At 38.9% G+C, this 14,675-nt stretch overlaps 1 protein-coding gene across 3 annotated transcripts; it reads right to left on the bottom strand.

Moving 5' to 3' along the window:
* Window positions 1-461: 461 nt before the first annotated feature.
* Window positions 462-13,434, bottom strand: LOC102784503 (putative monooxygenase p33MONOX). Of its 3 annotated transcripts, none has more exons than XM_087847519.1 (9): window positions 13,293-13,434; window positions 11,950-12,109; window positions 11,806-11,872; window positions 7,891-8,063; window positions 7,706-7,817; window positions 7,227-7,354; window positions 4,882-4,985; window positions 4,576-4,766; window positions 462-2,923 (listed from the first exon to the last, which is right to left on the bottom strand). In XM_087847519.1, the coding sequence occupies exons 3-9, from the start codon at window positions 11,828-11,830 to the stop codon at window positions 2,712-2,714; spliced, it is 945 nt and encodes a 314-aa protein (XP_087703645.1). In that variant the 5' UTR covers window positions 11,831-11,872; window positions 11,950-12,109; window positions 13,293-13,434; the 3' UTR covers window positions 462-2,711. The 3 variants fall into 3 exon arrangements, with proteins under 3 accessions (XP_087703645.1, XP_087703644.1, XP_087703647.1); XM_087847518.1 differs by having other exon boundaries at window positions 11,986-12,109; XM_087847521.1 differs by having other exon boundaries at window positions 462-2,920; window positions 11,986-12,109.
* Window positions 13,435-14,675: the final 1,241 nt, after the last annotated feature.

Raw genomic sequence — 14,675 nt, 5'->3', positions numbered from 1 at the left:
CTGAAACAGTTTCCTTAGATGGGTTTCAAGTTGGCATCCTAACATCCACCAGCTAACAAAAAAACCCCAACAACAACTGTATATAAAAGACAGTTGTTTCTGGATCTATAAAAATGAAGCTAAATTAAATTCATAGTTGTAAAACAGGAGACCACTATAACTGTAAACGGATCTATAATTGCAATAAACACAGCTGTTGAGTGTATCGTCTCAATCAGGAGTTTAAAGTCTGCAAAATGTTCATTTTAGAAATGATGGTAACATTTAGAGCTTAAAAGCACGATAAAGCAGGATGTGGGAGATAAACTATTAAGTGATGTCACTGTGTGTATATAACTGTTTTTATTTTATATATAAAATGAACAGATGAATGTAACTGTTCTGGCAGGAGGGTCTGTTTAAAATGTTTGACGAAACAGATTTTAAACACACGCAATGAATACTTGACTCCTGTGTGGCTGATGAGAGTGTAACATTTATTCTCAAAGAGAAGAAAACTGTACAGAGACTAAAAATCCAGGAAAACTTCTTTGAACCATTAATTGGTCAAAACAAAACAAAAACCAAACAAAAATTACTTCAGTCACTACAGAGTCACACGTACAATCAGAGGAGGTTCGGTTCTGATGCTTCGGTCTGGAGAGAGATTTAAAGGGTCACACTTTAAACACAAAGCACTTGTGAACATAAAAATAACAGCAAAAAAACAAAACAGCCATTTAATAGCTACACATCTAACAACAGTGTGGACGTTTGCTTTTGTGTCCAGGGTTGTTCACACAGGACCAAAAGGAAACATGTGACTAAACACCACAGCAGAGTTACAGGTGGCAGATGACATGGACTTGGAACTTTCCACTTCATGAAATCGTCCACGCCGAATCTATTCCCAGCAAAGGGACCGTTTCCACTTCATAACAAGAGTGCATCATCAGTAACTCCAACCAGGATCCACCTTTTCATTTAGCGTTGTTACTACAGCGCCCAGTATTTTCTAAGAAGCGTAGCATGCATCATCCTGCAGAAACTTTGCATATAACATCGATAATTACCAGTAAGCTAGCATTGTAGGACCACTAAGGGAAGTAAAATAAAACCTTGCATTACATTTACTTCCTCTTATATTAAGGCCTTTTAGAGATGAAGAACATTTGTTTGCACACTGTTGCAACTGGGGACCCAAAAAAAGAAAAAAGAAACTGCCAAAAGCAGAAAGAGCATCTGTGATGGTTTCTGCAGGATGCTCACTGGGCACACATCAGCTAATAAGCACCAACTACAAACTTCTTCCCATCGTTTAGCTTTTCTTCCTAAATTTACTAAGATAGTTTTTTCTCATACCCAAAAAGGGAATAAAATCTTCTGCAAAAGAGGAAGTGGGAAAAAAAACAAGCAAACTTCAATCTATACATTAAATATCCCACAAAACAAAACAAAAACAATTTTTTGCAAAAGAAATAACTGGAACGTTTGAGGAGGAGCCTGACAATTTTCCTGAGACAAAACTTGTTACAATATAATTAGAGAATCGTCTGTTTATGTTGTCTGATACTGATACTGCACCCGAGAAATTTAGTATTTATTCATCCCAAAATGGAAGAAAAATATTTTAGTGACAGGCAGAACATATCAGAGGAAGCTTTAGCATCGTTACCCTGGAGGGCTGCGTGACAGCAGAGGGTCTGGGGTCGAGTTAGACGTTATGATGAGGATAAAGTGCGTTAGTATATGATACTTATATCTTCAGTTTCAGCTTCACCAACATAAGCTCTTCACTTCATTGTGGGGTGATTCATGCTGACCTGGTTGGTCAATGCGTTTGATTTTACATCCAAGAAACACTGAATATGCATCACGCTTTTCTTTTTTGTTTTTTAAATGTATATAACCACGTTTGTTTTTAAATGGGAAAGATGGTGGACAGCACAGTGGTTATCTTAAGTGGTTAGAGCTGCTGTTAAAAGGTCCCATGAAATAGTTTAAGTTCCACAGTTGATATTTCAAAAATATTTACATAAAGCTGCTCACCCCCAAATCTATGGAGGAATGGGAAAAGTCATTACCAGCATAATTTCAAGTCAGAGATGTTTAAGCCTTTGGATAACGTGGGGAAAAAAAAAAGATCTAAATTGAAACATGATTGTAAGAGTTCTTGTCTGGCAGGTCAGATGATAATCAGTCAGTCAGTCAGATTTACTGGTCCACTTTTATTTTGAGGCAAAACCACAAGCTTGGATTAACTGACCAAAAACGGGATTATTGCAGTAATTACTGTAGGTCAAAGCTGATTAGGAGGTCCGTCTGTAAATTGTGATGTTTGACCGTCAGCTCGGGTGCTTAGCTTACAGCTCAGCCACCCTGCCACCTAAATTAGACTAAGTGGAGGTTTGTTTACAACGTTCTCCATCTAACTCCTGTGTGGCAAATAGCGTTGCACTCACAGATCCAAGGTAGTTACTTGGTGGGTTAAATTATAACTTAACGACAGAAACTTATACAGGACTGTTTAGGCAGTGCAAAATCTGTTGGATTTATATTTGGAAGAGTAACCGGACCTCAAATTGAGGGCGTTAATGACCTAAACACGGTAACATTTGAAGAGATTTGGACTTAAAAAAGAAAAAAAAGAAGAACTGGAATGCACTGAACTAAGCACGAGGACGTCATCATTTCATGGGACCTGTGGTCGGTGCGTCAGGCAGCTTGCGTTCTCAGAAGCCGGAGGGCGTCAGGATGTTCATATCTCTCGGTTTGAGCTTGTGCGTTCGGGTTCCATGCCGCCGACCCTCCACCGTGGGAATCTCCATTATGGGTGGAGACACCTTCTGAATGGAAGAGCCGTCGGCCAGTCGAGCCTGCGTCTTCATCACCTCCATCGGGGTCGGCTTCTGAGCGCCACGGTACGCCTGCAGAGCAAAGCCTGCTGGGAAAAAAAAGATGATAATACAACTTGCAAGAGGCTCAGAAGGTGGTTGATATAAAGTGACAATATTTAAAAAAATAAAATAATAAATCAATACATTTTAAACATTTTACAATGTGTCCACAAATAAGGGTTTCTTTTTAAATTATTATCTCTTTGAATTCATTGTCAGAGCTAGGGATGCAACGATACCAATTTTTTCAAACCGATACAATACCGATACTTGGATCTGAGTACTTGCCGATACAGAGTACAAAAAAACGATACTTCTACCACACACACACACACACACACACACACACACACTTAATTGGAAGACAGGTTTTATTATATTCCCTGCCGTTAAAAAATAAAATCTTAATAAAAATGACCACAAAAATTTCAAGTGAAAAATAAGCACTTCTGTGAAATTATTGCAGAGTCTCCACATATCACTGATCTATTGGTACTGCCTCGAGCTTTCAGAATAATAAATAAACACTTCTGTTTGGAATAAAATAAATACAAATTAGGTTTGTGAATAAAATAAACTTTTAAATTATTGCAGAGTCCATATTGTAAACAAACAAAATAATTATTATTATATAAATAATAAAATTAATAAAATATAAAAAATTATAAAATAAATAACAAATAAAATAATAATTGGCCCCCTAGTGGCCAATCTAACAAACTACAACAGAAATGACATGCCAGCCTCTGATTAATGAAATAAGTTAGTGTCGGTTCATGGTGTCGGTTAACTTTTACAAGTATGAGTACACACACATTTTACAGTATCGGCCCCGATACCCGATACCAGTATTGGTATCAGTGCATCCCTAGTCAGAGCCAATTAATAAAAATAAATAATTCCCATTATAACACAGACACACAACCCACACCACCAAAACCCCCCAAAATAAAACAAACACACCCAAAACTGCTTCTCCATCTTCAAGAAAACCCCCTCAGCCTAATTTAATCTCTTCCCCCCCCCCAAAAAATCAATAACAATAGTAATAATAATAATAATAAAGAATCTGATTCTCCCACCACACTATAAATATAAAGCAGCTGTCTGTTTGTTTTTTTTAAACAAACTCTATAAAAGAAACGTCTTTTGAAAGAAAAAAATTCTTTAAGCTGTAAAACATCTAATTCACTCAGGTCCCTGCAAACATATTACTTTTCTCGGGTTACCTACCGAAAGTCATCCTGGGAAGAAGATTTTAAAAGTCTCTGATTCAAACTGAACATCCCACATGTAAAGACCTAAACGCAGTTTCTCAAAAGTCATCGGTGAGCTGTAGTTTTATATCAATGCGATGAAGAAATCTCAGCTCGCCATTGCTAAAAGCCAATGACTGATCAGTCTCTCAGGGTTGTCAGCCCTGAATGTTGTTCAGTGTTTACCGTCAGTCTGAAGTTCATTCAATCACTCATTAACCCCACTCCTGGACTGAACTGGTCATATGGGTCTTTGTTCTTCCATAGTGAGGGGTTATTTTAGTTTATTACCGCAGCGCTTCATGTTTCTACTCTTTATTTTGTTTATTGTATTGAACACGTCTCGTGGGAATTCTGAGGAGAACCTTTTCCAGTTTTGTTTACACAAGACAAGCAAACACTCAAGTCATTTCCACAGGTTCACACTGAGGCTGTGCCGTTACCTGAAGTTGTGGAGTCTGATCCCAGGTCAGAGGTCGACTTATGGACAGGTGGTCGAGGTCCGAAGACACCCCATCGTTCCACTACACCTCCTCCTCCTCCTCCTCCCCCGACGTCTACTCCAGCCATGTCCAAACTGCTGTTGGAGGAGGAGGCGATACTGAGCTCTGAACTCGAACTACCGAACCAGCCTCTTCACAAACACACAAAGTGTAAACACGGTTAGGTTTTTAGCATTTATCACATTGTTGGGTTTAGACGAGCAGGCTGACAACCTGAGGACACTGAGTGTAAGTGTGTGGTTGTACCTGCGCTGTGATTTAGGGGAGCTGTGTGGTGTGTTGGATGGAGTGGACTGGGCGGAGGAGCTCTGGCGCTCTTCCTTGGCCTCCATGCTCTGGATCTGGAGTTTCTACAATAGAAACAACAAAACACACTGTAAACCTTTGACCTCTGTGAAAATGTAACAGTTACTTTACTCACTTTGAAACAAACATGCTGCCTGCAGGGCAAATGCTTTTATTTGTATTGTTTTTATTTTTATACCAGGGACAACACATAAATAACACTGCATTTAAACAAAAATGCAACCGACACAGTATATGTAGGACTTCTAGCCACAGCTAATTTGCAGACTATGACCCTGGTTAGGCTTTTTAAGGATTTGTAATAACAAGCAACTAAGGCAGAACACCCTGAAGCACCTAAAGCACGGGAAATTGAAGAGAAAGAGGAAGTGTTTGCAACAGCAGTTCCTCCAAAGGCAACGTCAGGTCATCATTGGATCCTTGCTAAATCCAGAATCAATATTTAAAATCCTCACATATAAGTACTTGAATAATCCTTCCCCATCTTATCTTAAAGACCTTGTAGTACAGCATCAATCCAACAGAGCACTTCTCTCTCAGACTGCTGGTTTACTTGTGGGTCCTACAGTGTCTAAAAGTAGAATGGGAGGCAGAGCCTTCAGCTATTCTTCTATTCTGTGGAAACGGCTCCCAGTTTAATTTGGGAAACAAACACGTTCTCTACTTTTAAGATAAGGCTTTTGTTAAAGCATATAGTTGGGGCTGGATCCAGTGACCCTGAATCCTGTCTCAGTGACGCTGCAATAGGTCTAGGCTGAAAGAGGTTTCCCATGATGCACTTCACTCGCCTCTTTCACTCACTAAATGTTTATACACCTCTCTGCATTTAATGATTAGTGATTATTAATTTCCACCTCGCTCCTACAGTGTCACTTTTGTCCCGTCTTCCTCCCATCATTCCCAACTGGTCGCGGCAGATTGCTGCCACTCTCCGAGCTTGATTCTGCAGGAGTTTTTTTCCTGTTAAAAGGGAGTTTTTCCTTCCCACTGTTGCCAACTGCTTGCTCATAGGGGTCATATGATTGTTGAGGTTTTCCTCTCTGTTATTGTAACAATATAAAGCACCTTGAGGTGACTGTTTTTTTTTTAACTCAATTTTTATTATAATTTACAACATTGTCAATGTTCACAAGTAGGACAGTTATAGGAACCGCAATGCAGAAATGTAGATTAAAATAAGAACTGCAATTAGGAAGCACAAAACAAAACTAGAAAGCAAAACAAAACCCAAGCAAACAAACAAACAGACAAAAAAAAGAAGAAAACAGAACAAAAACTGTATGTAATAGTAAATAACATGTGACAAATCTAGCCTTAAATGAAGACCTATGCTAAATTATTGAAACAGTAAAGCATGTATGGGTCGCCAACGCTCAGTAAACAATTCTCTCTGAATCTGCAGAGCAGATGTTATTTCCTCCATCTGGTAAATTTCTCTTACTTTATCCATCCACATACTATATGAAGGTGGGTCAAGATTCAGCCATTTAATAGTGATACACTTTAGTGCTGTTGTAAGCAAGATTCTTAAAAGATACTTTTTATTGTTTCCCGCAAAACCATTTGGTAATACTCCTAAAATGGCTAGCTGTTGGTCTTTTGTTAATGGTTGCTGGAAAACTGTATTGAGAACTTTAAATATGTCATTCCAAAATGAGCGGAGTTTTGGGCATGACCAGAATATATGTGAGTGGGCTCCTAAATAAGTACCACAATTTCGCCAGCAGGTGTCGTGACTGTTGTTTTAATGTGGCATTATATAAAAAAAATTAAATAGAAGTTTTATAGTTATTTTCTTCCAAATATTATGGTCTCCTGCGCATGTGTGCGCGCGCATTGGCTTCCTTTGTTAGTTTTCGGTTCCCTGCTGGGTATTATCTATGTGCAGTCTATTATAATATCAGTCTAAAAACAGCTGGAGCCCTTTGATAATAAACTCCCACTAAAACAGTAGAACTGGTGAGCCAAACAAGAATTAAATGATACAGCCTAAAACCAGTAACAACAGGTGCAGCAGCTTACTTCTGATGATCACGAATGGAGCATTTTATTTTTTGGTTTAATGCATATTTGCTGATGACTGGCACTGGTCTCTTCTCAGTGGGAATTTATGGATTCAGTTCCACATTGCACATTTAATTGGTGGAAACAGTTATGTGAGCAATCTCGTTAGAAATCAACCAGGTTGGTGGCATAAAGTAAAAATTCAATTCAAGGCTGATTTAACAACCGTGAGAAATAATCAGCTGCATTTTGGGTGCACACGGGTTACACGTGTGTCTGACCTGGATTGTTTCGGGCACGCGATGGTGATGTCTCGTCTCCTCAGCAGTGAGGCCTTTGTGGGGAGTGTAGCCGGTGTCAGAGAGCCCTGCCGTCTGCTCAAACTTATATACGCTATCCTGAGTTTGCTCTGAAACAGAGAAAAACAGTTTGATTCTAATGTGAATGCACTTTCATGCACAATTATTATAAATTCAAACAATGAGTAAACAAGCTACTTTGTAGCAGAACTTTTTCTGTAAGTTTGCACATTTTCTTCTTACAAATTAATCCTAAAGTATTTAATTAAATTACATGTGTAGTTAAAGCTCTTTACACTGACAAAAAGGGGAATTTCATGTGTCTGTACCACTTCGTCCAGTCCGTGATGTAAAATCAGTTTGACGTTTCTGCTGTAGTATTTGATCAAACTTGTCAAGAACACTCACTCAGATAAATGCACCCTTAATACAGAATATCATCATGAACAGGAGTAACATACTGTTGATGAGAGAATTCATGATGATGGAAGAAGCCTTGGTTTTCACCACAGCTTGTGGTCTAGAGGCTCCAGTGTCCTGCGCTGCAGACTGACTCGCACCACTCTCATCCTCCTGGTGAGAAAACATCATCAGCACCCACGCACTGAAAATACGGGCAGTTTAAAAGTAAAGCAGCGTGTGTCACCTCAGCCAGGTGTGTGAACTTCCTTTCGGGTATGATCGGTCGTTTCCACAGGTTGTTGATACTGATGTCGTGAGGCGGTGTGGACATGGGGGCCTCCAGATTATCGTCATAGCTGATGGCACGCCGGGTCATTCCGACAGGAAGCTTCATCCCCATCCCAGATCCCTCGATGGCTGCAAACACAAAAAATAATCCCAATGGGGACTAAACACCAGCTCTCCCTCGTCTAGTGCAGTCTCCAAAATCATTCTGAGATGTGTTTTAGAATTAGCAGGATTTCCCACATTCACTGCTTGAGATTGTGGTTCGATCATCATATTGTGTCGGACTGTAGCCCTGAAGCTTACCTACAGGTTCATGACAATGCATGTCCCCTACATGGTAGAGGTGGGAATCACCATACATCCCACAATACGATATTATCACAATACTTAATGCACGATACGATATTATTGCAATTTTTTAAAATATTTTGCGATATTCAGATTCTGTACATAAAGGTAAACTTTATCAATATTCATTTTCTCTAATATCAAAGTCTCACACTCAGTCTTTCTCTCATTTCAGTTTTATTGTTGACAAACTGAACGGTTTGTATTACAGTCTAGTCCAACTTAACTGAATCAACCATCTGGTACAATTATAGCTATTCTGAACTATGCAGTTTATGAAAACTATGCAGCCCCTTCAGCAACTGAAGAATTTGAAAGTAAATTAAAACAAAATATAATTTTACATTAAATAAAGTTTTAAACTTAATTAAAATAAAACATGTCTTAAATTAAAATAAGTAAACTGTCATGTTTATTGCTGCCATAAAAACAAGTTAAACACATTTGGACAGTGAAGGAATGTCAGGATTCTTGCTCAGAAAAAGGATCAACATGCTCTGAAGTCAGAGCACAAAAACCTTTTTTGTAACAAAATATCGATTTCTGCTGTCCCTGTATCGATACATTATTAGCAAACAAAATATCACGATACTACACAGTATAGATTTTTTCCCCCACCCCTACTACATGGTCAGTTCAGACATAAGCTGACCTTTTACCTGCTAAGAACACGTCGTGTTAGACTGTGCGGTTGTGGAAACGCCACAGCTAATTATCTATCACGTACCCTGCCTTCTGCCCTCTCCGCCATGCCTAAAACACATGGATTATTTAAAATACTATAAATATTGCTAAGGCAGAAAATCCTGCTGTGTGAGAAAAGACACCTGTGGATACACCCTGACCCAATTCTCCCAATCCCCCCCCCCCAAAAAACAAAAAACAAACCCAAAAAACATGTTTGGTATATAAACCTGAGAACAGTGTGTATTTATAGGTTTTCTAATGTTTACATCATATTGATTGACTGTTGAGAAATATCTGCTACTGCTGTAAGTTCCAGTTTCAGGCAAATGTTGTGATAAGCATCTGTTTTGTTAATGTTCGTGTCAGGAACAATAATAAACCATAGTACATACAGATATTAATAGTTGATGGACGTGTGTGATTCAGCGTGGGACTCGCTATAAATGTGTTAACTTGAAATCTGCTCAGCTGCATTTGGTGGGGAAGACAAAACAATGTGTGCAATCCTTTTATATGTGGACAGGAACATGCTGAACTTTTTGCACATTAACATGCAACTGAGAATTAATCATACGGCATCCTGGCAGTTACCCTATTCACTGATCCCAGTGATGTGAAATGAGTGGGGAAACTATTTTTGGACCTACAGAAGTTACAGTCTATTACATCAATTTACTAATAAATCAATATCTCAGTATATTTGCCTGTTCTTTGCCTACTTCAACAATCATGTAGCTTATCAGCTTCAGATAGAGAATGTGGTTGCCGAGGGGGGCTGAGCATGGTTGTTTGGATGAGCTGCTGTAAGCTGTTCTGTTACCAGAGATATCTGGAGAGCAACTGCTCAATGCACCACTCTGTGTGCAGGGCATTGACTCCCAAACTGTAGGGTGGGCGTGAAGCCACTGCAAGTGCCTTCATATGGAGAATGAAGTGGAAAACATGGAAGTGAAACAAAAGCAAATTATTTGATAATTTTTTAATTCTCTCCCTGTAAGGATGAGAGATGCCAAAATTATGCAATTTTTCTCAGCAATATGCTGCAAAGACAAGTGTGCTGATTAGATATTCAACTTCATTTTATTCAATTAAGCATCTGTGAAGTATGGTTTGCTGCTACAAATCGAAGCTTAAAATATGCCACATTTTTTCCCAAGTTTCATTTATTCTGCATGACTCATTTATAAAAAAAATATCATGCTTTAAACTAGAAAAACAAAAACAACTCCTGATCTCTTAACCACAACTAAGAAACCATGACTGGCAACAGTCACATGCCAACAATTTGCATTGGGAGGAAAACTTGAACATATGCAAAAAATAAAATAATGGAACAAAGCTCAAAAACGGTATAAAGAGGAGAAAGTTACGAACGGGTTGTTAAAATGTAACTTTCAGGAGCAATGACGTCAGAAAGCTGCAGATTTTTGTGTGTGTGTTCATAGCAGCCGAGGTTTACACGGTCATTAAGGTTCAAAGCATTAATCTGCTGTATCTTGAAATCGTGTAGAGCTTGGTATTCACGGGGTTGTACTCACAGTTAACAAAATTCAATGTGGATTTTCTTTTTTTAATCACCACCTGAGATCTCTGTGCCGGTAAAACTAACCAGTCATGTTGTTGTGTTAATACTCAACCTTAAAAACAGTAAAACTAGCACAAAATGCAATAATTTTTGCAAAGCGGAGCATCTCACAGTTCTATGATTCACAAATAGACAACCCGCAGCATTTTTCACACAAAAAAACAAACAAAAAAACCCACTTTCTTAAACATAGTTAATGTTTGCAAAAAAAGGTATAAACTCAAATCCATGTCCTCTCTTAAACCTGACCTTGTTGAATTAAATCCACCTGACACTTTTGCACTTAAGAAACAACTGAAAATTAAATTTAAAAGCATAATTTAAAATATATAAAGTCTAAAAATATTATGCCAGCAGTGACTTTTCATTTTAACCCAGGCCCAAATGCCAGTCTCCCATGTTAAAAAGGGTCCATTCATCCACGGCAGCCTGCTCCTTACACTGCTTCTCTTTATATCAGCTCGCCTGACTTCTGAAGGAAAAACTTCAGAAGAACGCCCCCACCCCACAAACATCAATCATGTGTTAGAAAGCTTTTTCAAGTTTTCTTTTTGGTAAAAAGCCTCGAAGATAATCATCTGTAACATGTTAAAAAAAACAAAACAAAAGGGTTGTGTCACCTGTGGTTACAAAATATTGCATTACACACCCACAATTACCACTTGCGACACTACTTTTAAAGTTTTTAAGGTTATGACATCTCAACTATGTGGCTGGTATGATACGTAGCGCTGATCCTGGAACAATATTAATCATCCAGTTGCAGGAACAACACAAACATGGGGGAAATCCAGTATGTCATACTGGCACCATGAGAACTAAGCCTTACATTTAGGTTTACGGTTAAGGGTAAGTCCAAAAAAAGAGTCTAACTTTTAACTTTGTCTAACTGACAAATGGCTTCATTCATGTTGCTTGGACAAAGCTTGTTCAACCACCTTTCAAGCAGGAAAAAAAAATGATTCATGTAGCCAACAACTGCAGTTGTCCTCTTATCAAAACAGCAACTTCATGATTGCCTGCATGTTACACATCTAGAGGAAATATACATGTAGCTAGAAGTATTAAAACAAGGCTTACACTCTTCCCAAACAGGCAACAATACAACGAAATAAAAGCCTTATTCAGATGCTTCTGCATAGCTGCAAGCGCACTATTCTTTCTGCATACATGAACAGAATGGCCCAATTCTAACAATGGAAAACTAGTCCTGACTGAAATTTGAATACTCCTGTCATAGGAATTACTCACCTGGTAAATCTCCAGAACCAGACATGGTTGGAGTAAAGATGAGGAACAAGTTAGACCAGAATAGGACCTAAAAAAAAAGAAGGAGATTCAACATGTGTTTTTTCCATAAATATTTACCTGTCTCTGATTAAAACAGCAACTCACAAACAAAGAGTAGAACGGTGGTTGACAGGCTCCTACCTTCCCGTTTTGCTGCACTGGTGTAAACTGGGTGGCTTGATGGGTTTTGTTATGATGATTGGTGAGACACACAGAAACGCATCTGGCAATGCATTGTGGGAGACCAGCAAGGCCAGCAGAGCAACTACAGAGACACCAGAGTTCAAAAGGTCAGCTGTGAGAAATTTCAGTTTGAAGGCAAACCCTTGTTACACTAAATTAAGAGAGGTTGAACTTGCTTCGTCGAATATGACAACAATACTTTATGAAACTGTTGTAAAAAATGTATTTTAAGGCATGAAAGAGTGCAAAACCAACAATCCTCTCAAAGTGAAAGAGAAACATCTAGTGCTACCGAGAAAGACACAGTGAAATGAATGAGCACAGACCATTATCCTGTTCTATAACAGTGACATAGCCACCGCTTGCCTGCAGGGTTATTCCAGAGGATGATTGCAGACAGGCTGCATTACATAATCCCTGCTGCAGCAGCAAGGTGCATGCAACACCGGTAATGACCACTTCAAAATAAAAGCTTAGATTTCAATCAGGCACACGCTGAAAGTTTCCTTAAACACATATTTCCTACCACATGGAACAAAAAACATGCACGCCATATCCTCCAACACTATAAACACGACGGCTGGGAGGATGCAGAGGTGACTGGTGATCTTGGAAATAAACTAATTGCGACCTCTTCCGGGACAATTTCTCAAACTATCATGCAGAAATTTATCTGTCTGAGAATTTCAATCACAGGGTGAATTAAAAGAAGCTTAAAGCGGATATATGGAGAAATCGTCACAGGGTTAGCCGTAATAAAGGCCACTGCCCTGCACACGCAGAACTCCACTGAGGAAATTCGTATTTTATAGTCTAATATTATAAAGGTAACCGCCCCATGCCTGTACAATTGCTTTTGGGATAACATATTATCATGATTTTAAATTCAGAAGCTAATGAGCCAATAGCATGCCATGAGATTCCTGCACGCACATAATGTGCAGGTCAAAGAGAATAGATAGGTCTATAACAATTTAGCACAGCTTCACTAAAACTGGTGCAGTTTGGCACGTTTTAAACCTTCCCGAATTTGAGAGTGGTTGTTACATATTCACAAAAAGCCTAGCACTGAGTTTTTCACGTTTACAAAACAAACCAAAACCTGCCGCATAGTTCAGTTATTTATTTTCTGAGTGGAGTCTGGCGGAACGCGATAGCGGAACCAGTCTGAGCTGGACAAAAAGACACAAAACAGCTGGCGACTGACGGTATTTTAAAACGGTTTTATCAGCAAAGTTAGCATTGCTTTGTTTGCCTTTTCTTACCGGAGGTAATGACGGCTTCAAAGTGACGATTGAAATATGGATGACCCTCCAATGTCGACCAGCGCGCAAAGAGAACAACAGACTTGTTGGGTAGCAGCCATTATTGGGTTCGATAAATAACAGCCGCTTCCTTGACGGTTCCCTTTGCTCGTTCTCGCGCATTCTCATCTCATCGCGAGAATTGGCCTTCACACGTGTGCCTTTCCGTACTTGTGAGGACACTGTCGCAGTCATTGGGTGTAACGCAGTACCTGTAACAGTAACTACAAATAAAAACAATTTCTACTTAAAAAAAATCTTTGTTATGTTTTATTAAAATAACCACTTATATTTTGGAGATTAAATATGCAATAAAAATCTTAATAATAATAATAATCTGAGAAAAGAGACTTTGTTGCCTGCCCACCTCCCCCCATAAAGGGAATTAAAACATACGACAACAACAACAACAACAACAACACCACCACCAAAAAAAGAAGCCCAAAAAAAGAAGCCCAAAAGCTACATCTCAGACTCTACAGATTTCGGTTAGCATGCTAAATGTTCATGAGAGGGGAATTAGAAAAATACTAAACAAGTATGGTTTGTTTAGGAAGGTTTCAAGGAGAAATCCTCTTCTCTCTCTTAAACTACAACAACAAAAACAACAACAACATGGCAGCACAACTTAGGTTTCCAAAGTTACATGTGAGCAAACCACAAGACTTGTGTGACCAGACCAAAGTGGAGATGTTTGGCTACTGTCTTAATTCAGTAAGCCAGCAAAAACAAAAATAAAATAAGGGCAAACATTATGAAATAAATAGTATTGTTAAACAGAAAGGAGACAAGAGGAGAGGAAGTGAAGAAGAGAGTGTGTGGAGAGTGATGATTTGTGACAGACAGCAGCAAGAGTGAAAAGAAAGGTTTACAACATGGTAGTGAGAATTGCTATGATGGATGGTTTGGAAATGGTTTTTACACTTTGAAGAAGACAGGAAGTCGAGGGAGAGACAGAGGGACAGCCCAGGTAGAGCAGTTTGGTGACAAAAGATAGAGAGGCAAGGCTGAGCTGGTTTGGACATGTGCAGAGGTGGAACAGAGGAAACACTGGATGTAGGATGCTGAATGTTGGCTGTAGTGAAGGAGGACACGCAGAAGGTTGGTGTGACACAGGAGGATGCTAGGGATAGGGCGGGATAACCTGATTATCAGCTGTGGCAACCCAGTATTACAGGAAAAAGTGCAACAGCGTGGTCCAAGATAATGCATCTTATTAAAGAGTTATATTATTAAATTGTTTAACCAGCATTTAAATGCTAGAATCAAAGAAATATCTGTTATTTTGAGTAAAGGCAGGAGAAATAATGCTACAAAGATTAATTCACAGAGTTATTATTATTT

Source organism: Neolamprologus brichardi, chromosome 10 (assembly GCF_056152115.1).
Source record: "Neolamprologus brichardi isolate AB-2024 chromosome 10, ASM5615211v1, whole genome shotgun sequence".
Classification (NCBI taxonomy): Eukaryota; Metazoa; Chordata; class Actinopteri; order Cichliformes; family Cichlidae; genus Neolamprologus; species Neolamprologus brichardi.
Note: the sequence above shows the minus strand (reverse complement) of the source record. Positions and strands in the feature narration are given on the sequence as shown.